The sequence below is a fragment of the Bidens hawaiensis genome, unplaced genomic scaffold, assembly GCF_021521415.1.
Source record: "Bidens hawaiensis isolate Kalapana, Puna unplaced genomic scaffold, B.hawaiensis_p1.1 tig00018132_1, whole genome shotgun sequence".
Classification (NCBI taxonomy): domain Eukaryota; kingdom Viridiplantae; phylum Streptophyta; class Magnoliopsida; order Asterales; family Asteraceae; genus Bidens; species Bidens hawaiensis.
The window spans coordinates 84,455-94,881 of record NW_027492740.1 but is presented as its reverse complement, the minus strand read 5'-3'; the positions used below and the strand labels follow the sequence as shown (position 1 = coordinate 94,881).

Genomic DNA, 10,427 nt, shown 5'->3' with positions numbered 1-10,427 from the left:
TTATATTGTAATAAAAAAAACTGGTGATTTACTCACTCAACATGTGTTGTTGACAAACATATCTATTTTGTACGCCTTTGTAGATTATCAATTGGATTGTTTATCAAGATGAAGATCATGTAGAGATGACCTTTAGGATTAACACTTATACCAAATTATTTAATTTTGTTTTGTAATTTCCTTGAATTGTTGTACTTTAATTTTAAATTAAATAATTAGATATTGTCACATTTAAATTGCATGATACTACCTTGTGAGCTGTGAACCAAAGCTCACGGCCCGGCATTTCCGCCTTAGGTCGGGGTGTGACGATACCAACACTATAATATATAAGAAAGCAAAAGATATATATATATATATATATATATATATATATATAGAGAGAGAGAGAGAGAGAGATGTGCATAGGACCCATTCTTGATCTCCTCCTTTTATAGCTGACTTTGGAGTCCGTCGCGTATTGCGACAACCTCAAAGAAAGGTCATCGCTTAAAGCGATGACTTTATAGCCTTGCCCAATCAGCCGGGGTGTTAAAAAAATATCTGAATCCAAAATATCCAAATATCCGAAATATCTGAAAATTTGGATATCTGAAAATTCGGATTCGGATAGCAATTCTGAGAAATTTCGGATAGTTCGGATATCCGAACTGTCCGACATATTAAATTTATTTATTTTATTTTTTCTATAACCATAAACTTATCCAACCCTAATTTCTTATTTCTTCCTCCCTCCTAGCATCCAATTCACTCAGCATCCAATTCAATTCATGGCTACTCTTTTGTTCTTCCACTTCTACAAGATCTCAAAGACCAAACTCTAATTTCTCACTATTACCACTCACAACAGCTCGCCGCTCGCAGCCAGTAGCCTCACTCCACCTCCCCGTCTTCCATCATCTACTCATCTCACCGGTCATCAGCTCATCACCACAGCCTTGCCGTCACCGACTCACCGATCACCACCCCCTCACCATCACATACTAGGGTCACCACAGCCCTCGCCATCACCGACTCACCAGTCACCATAGTCCTCGTCAATCATTACCCGTCATTGTTGGAAGTTCATTCTTAAAATAGGTTTTTTTTTCATGATTTTCTGATATCCGATTTACTATCCGACCGGATATCCGAAGTTTCAGATATCTGAAATTTTGGATTCGAATTCAGACAGTGAAAACCACTATCCGAAAGGTCCGGATATCCGAAATTCGGATAACCGAAACTTCGGATATCCGGTTTTGAACACCCCTAGCCCTAGCTATGCCACGTGGCATGCAACTTGTCACGAATACTTAGCCAACACGTCACATAGGTCGATGGGTCAATTGAGTACCCGTCGCGCAGTGCGTAGACCACCAAAATATCTAGATAATTACAAGGTTTTGCATATCGCGACGAGCTTTGGAATTATCCATCGTGTAGTGTGACATAATTGACTCACAAGTTAGCTCGGCACGTGTCATGACCTGGTCCCACGTCTCAAAAATACTAAGGCGGATCTCAAGCGGCTCGAAGTGCAAAGTACGACATCAAAGCGTCACATTGCGCTCATCTCCCGTGCGCGTCAGGTGCTACGCAACGTTGCTAATGTCACTGAATGTGTCTTGTCATATCATCTTGTGAGCCATTCTTCTTATAAGGAGTTCACAAATTTATCATTTTATCAACGTGGGACAAGCCATTTTCCATTTCACCAATGTGGAACAAACCCACTTTCCCATAGTTCACGTTTTGGATTGTTGCACACACCACCACCATTATCAACGAGCGTTAGCCCCACATATGCCATCCTCCTAACATCCTCCCACCCTTTGGATGGGTTGTCCATTTCTCTCCACCAACCAAATGCTAATATACAAAAATTTATTATATTTTTCTTTGATTTATGTATCAATTATTTCACCACACGTTTGTTGAAGAGTGAGTTCGTTAACATCCACAACGTACATGACAGTGATGTGGCGTTTTAACTAGCACCTTCTAATTAGCCCACAACACATAGTCTAATGTTTATAACAATATGTTTTGGTTGGCTATAAATTAGGTCACTTACTATCCTTTAAAAGACCAATAACAAAAATGAAAACACAGAAGATTGTCTCTTCCATTCCCTTAAACCTAATAAGAGCACCAATGAGATCATTGGCTTGATATGGAAATAATATTGGATATAAAGAGTGTTCACAAAATCTAAACAACGTAAACAAAAAATATCGAGCTCGCACAATACGGGTTGGGTGCCCTGCCCGAGCTCACACCATACGTGTTGGGTCCCTACCCTCCAGGCCTCCCTTACGTGAATAATGTGTGGATCTCCACCATTCACTGTTTTCATTTGACATTCTTTTCAACCTGCGTCATATTCTCCTACCACTTAACTTTTTCATTTTATTATATAAATAAATAAAAACTGTATATGCCATATGAGTTGTAACTTAAAATAAATACATATGGCCTCTACTTTATTTACAATTCTGTTAAGATCTAAAAATAAATTATAGACTAAACATTACTCTATAGTATAGTCGATATTAAATATCAATAATGTAACGCTAAATGTATTTGCGAAAGTATATAACTCAATATTTGTATTAATTCATTACAAATATAAATAGATCATAACTATTTTCAATTTATATAATATAACAAGACTTGATGTGGTTTACCATTTAATCACATTAAACATATATTCCATATAATTGTTTAGTGTGTAACAATCATAACATAATATATATATCAATAGCTACATTCACTATTAGAAAATTATACATTTTTTTCTTACAAAATTGCTACAAATATATACCATTGTAAACTTCCTACAACTTTCCTACGAAAGCTATTTTATTTTTCAGAAAAAACAAAAGAAACAATTGATAAATAATTTTTTAGTTGGAAGTTTGTTAGAAAGTTAGCAACAATTTTCCAACAAAAATTCTGTTGTTACTATTCTGTTGCAACATTGTAGCAAAATTAGCTTTTTTTTTTTTTTGGAAATACGTTTAATACTTGTCGTGGGAATTTTGTAAGAAATGTTTGTAGGAAAAGGACATGTTTTTTAGTAGTGATTGTTTTATACGATGTGCTTTCGGCGTATATATCCAACCTGCATATCTAAATTATCTAGTTGAAAATTCTTTTTAAGTGTTTTTCGTTACACGAACCATTCGACTATTAAAGTATGTAAATAGTTTGCATATGTTCACATAAGATATCTTATATAACTGTTTTTTTATGGTTATTTCGTTATTTTGTACCCAGGGCCCGGGAAATTAATGACTAACTGCTTATTGAGAGATAGTTTCATTTACGCTTGTGTGTCTTAGCTATATTCTTCAATTTATAATTATGAATCTAATAACTAAGCAGCCTCAAGGTTCCATATAAATGCCATCATCCATGATAGTGTAACTAGACCACACTAGTACAAATCTGATTTTTTGAGGTGGTGAAAATGATTTTATGAGGTGGTTTTTGAACCACCTCATAAAATAGTGCTTTATAAAATCCCTTTCTTTTGAGGCGTTTATATGAACCACTACAAAAAATAAAAATCAACGCCTCAAAAAAACACTCCGGTGAGGGTCACTACTATTATTTAAGACGGTTTGTGAACCACCTCAAAAAAATGCATTATCTTTAAAGGCGTTTTTAAAGATCGCCTTAAAGTCCTTTTTCATTAAAAATAATAATTAATAAAAATAATAATTCATGAATAACAGATGCTTCCAACAAGCTTAATTTAAAAAATAACCATATCCATTACAGCATTCACAATTTACATTAATTGTCATAACAAAAGAGTTAACATACTGAACTACAAAAACTACTAATCAACAAAACCTAGCTTCTGTTTTAAACAAGTAATAATGCCTTGATCCACCCGCTCCCGGCCGTTGATCGACAATTCATCTACAAATAACATAATGTAGTATTAATAAAATGGAACTTAAAAGATACCTCACGAGCAAACAAACAATATGAAACTTGCAACCTGTAACACGGGCCTGTAACCCATTTTCTCCCATTAAAACCCATAACCCTATATTCATTGTTACTGTAATTTGGTAACCCTTTTTATACTTAGAACCCATAACCCATGTGAAAAGTAGGAACGCGTTTAAACATGACCGACGCATTTAAGGTCGGACACATCTTAACCATCTCGTTTCAACCCACAACCCAATACTATGGACGTATTTTCTTCCGCACCCATAAACCAATTTACATTAGTTTCACATACCTGAGTTCATATCCGGTTAGGAAAACATCTTACTAAGAAATTGTTGCACTGTGTCTAAGACCAATTCCCCAATCTCTTCTGTTGAAACCAAATCGTTTTGATTCCAAATCTAGAAATATAAACAAAAATTGATATAAAAAAATATATATGTATAGTGCATTAAACATAGTATATAAAATATATACTAATAGCTTACAGTCTCAGGAAAAGTATGTTGATAAAAATTCACAAACTCTTGCATATGCTTTATCACCATAAACCCGCATTCCCAATATTGTTTTTGTTGTCAACACTGCATTTAGTTAACAATAATCTAATTTATGTATGCGCAAATAAATCAATAAAGAAAATAAAAACATACCTTTACCATTTGCCAATCGAATGATAGCCCAATAGCATTATCAATTGTAGAGGAAAGTTTGTATGAACCTTTATGTTTTCCTCTGTTCATAGAATCAACAATATATCCTTGTCGCTTTAAAGGACAAACAATAAATAGCGACCAATGGTTTCTACAAAAACGAATATTATAGAATATTTAAGCATGTATATGAATGTGTATGTATGTTGAAATAATATAAATAACCTGGCTACATATGGTGCAAGAAAAAACTGTTTGTCACGATGATGCAAAAATATGTCTATGATGTGTTGCTGAGCATTAAGAGGATTTGTAATGCACTCCTCACCATTGATGTGCTCCAGATTAAAAAAAGCACATTTAGAATTCATGCCAAATTTATAAAAATCCCTTAAAAAAAGAAACAAATTGTTATTGTATCTAAAAATATTATTGAACCATAAAAATAAATAAAAAAAAAAACTTAAATAGCAAACCAATGTACGATGCTGAAATCAAGCCAATCATTGCAAAATAGTTGTAAAATTTCCACATATGGAATCGCCATAACAATTGTCTCACGATACATACCCGCATGTGAAGAACTCTCAATGTAATGACGCTCACCCATGAACGTCTTTAAAGTTTCAGCCAATTCTTGAATTTCCAGACTCATCATCTTTATTTTTATCCAAGAATCATCTACTTCAGGATCGATAAAACAATCTGGATATGGATCGGGAGCATGTGTAGTTGGCATTACTTGTTGCATCGTCGTTAACTAACAAACGATTATGAACTCATTAGTACTCTTGTGGATCATTATTAAAAGAAGTTCTTAATTAATTACCATATTAGTAAAACTCGGCTGAATATTGTCATTGCATGGACCGGCTTCAATAAACTAAAATAACAAACAATTTGTTATAATATTAACATATCAAACTAAATTAAATGAAAATTACATGTGGTTTATATACTGAGCTCATTGCAAGGTCACTTGTGTTTATTTGTGGCGAGACACGTCCATGACTTGAACTGGAACTCGGAGTCTTTCCCGAGGTGCTCATTGACTTGCGGGGTGCCTCTTTGCTAACAAGCTATCATTTAACAACAAAATGTTATAGTAACTAATGTTATACGAAAAAATAAATAATATTTATACAAATATACCTTTAATGCAAATCTTGGCCACATGACAAACTCATGAAGCATGTCTCCAACTTTTTCAATATTAGTAGTTCGTGAATCAGGAAGGATTGGCATTTTATCGCATCCTTCACACACACAATCTACCTGGACTTTAACATAATCCTTGTTTAATTGCGATGTATGCAATAAGGTTTCTGAAGATGGCCATACTTTCCCTTTAGCCACTGTCAAATTCAAACTAACATCATATGGAAACAATAGATCACATCTTTTCAATTCCTACAAAAGCATACAACATTTTTTAATAAACAAATATCTGATACATGTTAGTGCACGCGCTCGCGTAAAAATAAATACATCTTATCAATTACCTCGATAGATGAATAATAAATAGACAAATCACCAGACGCATAACTAGATCCAGGAAAACTTGGGCTAGCGTCAACCCTTGGTACCTAGAATCTCTCATGGTTAGCAAATAGTCCCGCTTCACTTCTAATTAGTTTCCAACTACCTTTGAACAATCCTTCACGGACTTTTGTGGATCCTATCAATTCAATATCCAAAACTATATCAATATGAATACAAACATTAAAAAGAAAACTCATGTATATTAATTGCATTACCTATTACATTGGAAATTGTTCGTGTTCTACCCACATGTTCAGGTCCCAAAACCCTTATTAGAGGATCATCCTTACCCTCGAAATAAGTGTCATCTTCTATCATTTTCTTCTCGGTACAGACCTATACAAAAATAACAGTTAAACCAATCAACTATAGTTATATATAACTAAATAGATATATATTTATTTACCATTTCATTGATTGTTTCATGAGCATTAGATGGAAGTTCATATGAGTCAGTTCCTTTGATTTTTTTTGCTCTAGCCATTATATACGATTTAGTTCGTTCATCTCGTATGTTTTTCAGATAATTTGGATATTTTGCAACAAGTAGCTGCCAAAGAGTATTAGCCTTTTCTCTCAAACCCGCATAACCGGTGCGTCCTAGACGGGCAACATTTTTGTTCGCTTTTGCACTTTCTTTGGCTTTATTACTTTTTGCCTTCTCACAAATCAACAAACTATTATTAATATTTGCAAACATATAGGTACACAAATAATAAGCATTTACGTACCAAAGATTCTTCGGTTGATTTTACTTTACAGAATTCCTTCCACATTGTAGCATCAAGAAATGGGTAATCACCAAAAGGTTCTGTCTCTTTTCTAACATACTTGGTAACAAGCTTGCTTCTAAAATTGGTACAATGTCTCTTCACCTTTCTAAAAAAATAGTTTTTTGGCGCATCGCTTTTAATATTCCAAGTCTCCTAAAAAGTTACAAAACAAAATGTTAAACATGATAACTAACAAAACTTTGATATTTCTAATAATTTAAAATATTAAGAATTCAATACAATACCCTGGTTAGTAACCATAGTTCTTCCCACTGCTTGGTAATAGTGTTTAGATTTTGCATGATTGTGCACAGTGTATCATTTGTAATTCTGTTTTATTGTATGATTCTCAGTTTGCTAAGCTATGTATGCCTGAGATGTAGTGTACACATATTTTACTATATATATGAGCTCTAAGTCTTTAACAGAAAGCAACAAACTAACTACATGTGCAATCGATTAAAAAATTAACACAAAAACAGCAGAGGACCACTTGAAATTATTAACTACTTTAAATACATCAACCTAATACTTAAAAATTAAGTTCGATCTGTGTCAAGTTCGCCACAAACAGTGAAACCGGTGGCGTTGATGCTCCAGACGGTGGAATCGATTAATAAGGGTAGGGGCGGATGATTTCTATGGACTCCAACTGATAATGCGCTGGATGGGTGGGTGGGAACGATTAATTAGCTAGGGCTCGAAATATTTTGATAAGGGGTACTTAATTTCTTTTATTTTGTTTTTTCTAATTACTCATCAAAGTGTTGACGTATTTCTGTTAATTTAATATACAGCTTGCTTTCTTCATATTATAAATTAAAGATATGACTTGAAAATTATGATTTAATTTTGGGAATTAAAAGTTGTACTGAAATCAAAACAATAAACATAAAAATATACTCAAAACAAATAATCGAACAATTCTTCGTAAAATAAATAAATGAAAGCTCCTTATCAGCCTCATCATTGTTTATCCTGCATAAGAATTATTATATAAATAAATTGGCTATTTTTGAAATTTTAAAACAAAAAATGCATAATTTATATATATGCCATACCGTATTTTTCGATTTACGTGCTTTATCAACATATATTCCATCATTGTGGTCCGATCGAAAGTATGTCTCGCCATTGGTTGTGTCCACTGTGGATTGAACTCCAACAGAAAATGGTGGTAGATCATCAAACTGGTCATATTCTTCCTCATTGACAACATCATCAACGCCAAGAATGCGCCGTTTACCTTGCAACACGATGTGGTATCTTTTTCTGCTCGGGTCATTAACAAAGAACACTTGTGTTACTAGTTTCGCGAGAATGAATGGTTTAGATGCATAACCTTCACTTGTAAGATCAACAAGTGTAAAACCATATTTGTCAACATGTACACCTGTATGGTTATTCACCCACTTACATTTGAAAAGAGGTATAGTGAAAGAATAATAGTTCAATTCCCAAATTTCTTCTATGACACCATAATAAGAGTTTTTGGCGATTCTTAACAATCTATCATGATTCGTCCTATCGAGTTCGGTCGTTGATGCTATTACTGTAACTCCACTATTCTGCACTGTACTTTTTTCATCCTGATCTTTGGTGTAAAATGTATAACTATTAATTTTGTACCCTTGGTAGGATGTTACTTTAACATGTGGGCCATGTGCCAACCTTTTCACTGTTTGATCAACGTTAGTTAATGTTGTTACCTTTGTTTTAAGCCAACTAGAAAACTCTTTGTTATGCCTCTGTGCATGCCACATTTCGTCCTTATCACGATATGTCGACCGTAATACGTTCATGTGTTCTTCAACAAATGGTTCAATACAAGTCATGTGCTTTAAGACTACTAAATGTGCAAGTTGTAAACAATCGTAAGTTGGGAAGAATGTTTCCATACCAACACCTCCGACCCCTTCAAGTTTACCCATGTGAAGAGATTGAGGAACACCAATACTTTTGACACCTTCCAAATAACCTGTGCAGAATTCAATTGCCTTCTCTGAAGCATACCCTTCAACAATACTACCCTCGGGTCGATTACGATTTCTTACGTAATCTTTTAAGAAACCCATATATCTTTCAAAAGGGTACATGTAACGTAGAAATACAGGACCACAAGACTTGATTTCTCCTACGATATGAGATACCAGATGAACCATCACATCAAAAAAGGACAGCGGAAAGTACATCTCAAGTTCACAGAGCGTGATGTATATGTCTTTTTCCAATTCATCCAACATATCGGGATCAATAGATTTTGAGTGAATCGTGTTAAAAAACCAACAAAGCTTTGTGATTGTATTTCAGACGTTCTCTGGTAATGAACCACGAATTGCAATAGGAATCATATGTGTCATAAAAACATGACAATCATGAGACTTCATACCTATCAATTTCAAGTCTTTCATCGACACCAACCTTTTAATGTTTGCAGAATAGCTACTTGGAACTTTAATATCGTGTAAATATTTACAAAAGATTTTTTTTCTGCGTTTGACATTGTATGACTCGCCGGTGGTAGAAAAATACGATTGCCTTTTTCAACAGGGGCAAGCTCTTTACGTATTCCCATTTCTTGCATATCTCTACGAACTCTAATCCCGTCTTTAGTTTTCACTGGGATGTTTAACAATAAGCCCAACAAGCTATCACATACATTTTTTTCGATATTCATAACATCTAGGCAGTGTCGAACTTCTAAATCTTTCCAGTACGGTAAATCCCAAAAAATTGATTTTTTCTTCCATATGCCAGCTCCATTCCCATCACGAGTTATTTTCCCCAACACTGTATTTATATTTTTAACTTGATCATAAGCATTGTATCGTTTCCTTGCCGTTTCGTGCTCGGTGCACCCGTTAAACTCATTTTTTTTCTTTCGATAAACGTGATCTTTCGGAAGGAATCTTCGATGTCCCATGTATACGACTTTTTTGCTATTTTTTAACCAAACCGAACTTGTATCATTTTCACAAACCGGACATACGACTTTTCGTACTGTATCCTGACAAGTTCCCATATGCTAGAAAGTCACTTATTGTGCAAAAAATCATGGCCCGCAAATTAAAGTATTCTTCAGTATAAGCATCATACACGTTAACACCTGAACTCCATAGAGTTTTTAAGTCATCAATTAAAGGCGACAAATAAACATCAATGTCATTATCAGGTTGCTTCGGACCCTCAATCAACAATGACATCATAATGTATTTTCGTTTCATGCATAACCATGGTGAAAGATTGTAGATGCAAAGGAGAACCGGCCACGTGCTACGAAGACTGCTCATGGTTCCAAAAGGACTAATTCCATCTGAACTAAGGCCAAACCGTATATTTCGAATCTCTTTTCCAAATTCTGGATATGTGTTATCAATTTTTTTCCACTGTGGTGAATCTGCTACATGCCTTAATTTCCCATCATTTATGCGCTCTTTTGAATGCCAATGTAATACTTTTGCTTCCTTTTCATTTGAAAATAATCGTTGCAGTCTCGGTATAATGGGGA

General features: G+C 34.4%; 2 protein-coding genes across 5 annotated transcripts; both read right to left on the bottom strand.

The window, feature by feature from the left end:
• Positions 1 to 3,803: 3,803 nt before the first annotated feature.
• LOC143555447 (uncharacterized) lies at positions 3,804 to 6,055 on the bottom strand. 4 transcript variants are annotated; one of them, XR_013139206.1, is made up of 7 exons: positions 5,757 to 6,055; positions 5,549 to 5,683; positions 5,434 to 5,487; positions 4,605 to 5,364; positions 4,440 to 4,535; positions 4,244 to 4,352; positions 3,804 to 3,912 (listed from the first exon to the last, which is right to left on the bottom strand). XR_013139206.1 is itself a non-coding variant. In XM_077044989.1 (4 exons), the coding sequence occupies exons 1-4, from the start codon at positions 5,847 to 5,849 to the stop codon at positions 5,068 to 5,070; spliced, it is 579 nt and encodes a 192-aa protein (XP_076901104.1). In that variant the 5' UTR covers positions 5,850 to 6,055; the 3' UTR covers positions 4,539 to 5,067. The 4 variants fall into 4 exon arrangements, 1 of the variants encoding a protein (XP_076901104.1); XR_013139205.1 differs by having other exon boundaries at positions 3,804 to 4,352; positions 4,605 to 4,755; positions 4,830 to 5,364; XR_013139204.1 differs by having other exon boundaries at positions 3,804 to 4,352.
• A 1,830-nt stretch (positions 6,056 to 7,885) lies between these two features.
• On the bottom strand, positions 7,886 to 9,842 carry LOC143555453 (uncharacterized). Its single transcript, XM_077044996.1, has 3 exons — positions 9,452 to 9,842; positions 7,981 to 9,053; positions 7,886 to 7,897 (listed from the first exon to the last, which is right to left on the bottom strand). The coding sequence occupies exons 1-3, from the start codon at positions 9,840 to 9,842 to the stop codon at positions 7,886 to 7,888; spliced, it is 1,476 nt and encodes a 491-aa protein (XP_076901111.1).
• Positions 9,843 to 10,427: the final 585 nt, after the last annotated feature.

Coding starts and splice junctions, on each gene's coding strand:
- LOC143555447 (XM_077044989.1), bottom strand. CDS start 5,849: ATGCCAATCCTTCCTGATTCACGAACTACTAATATTGAAAAAGTTGGA. Junction 5,684..5,756: donor GGCCAAGATTTGCATTAAAG/GTATATTTGTAT, acceptor GTTAAATGATAG/CTTGTTAGCAAAGAGGCACC. Junction 5,365..5,433: donor AGCCGAGTTTTACTAATATG/GTAATTAATTAA, acceptor ATCGTTTGTTAG/TTAACGACGATGCAACAAGT.
- LOC143555453 (XM_077044996.1), bottom strand. CDS start 9,842: ATGGGACATCGAAGATTCCTTCCGAAAGATCACGTTTATCGAAAGAAA. Junction 9,054..9,451: donor CCCTGTTGAAAAAGGCAATC/GTATTTTTCTAC, acceptor CTCATATCGTAG/GAGAAATCAAGTCTTGTGGT.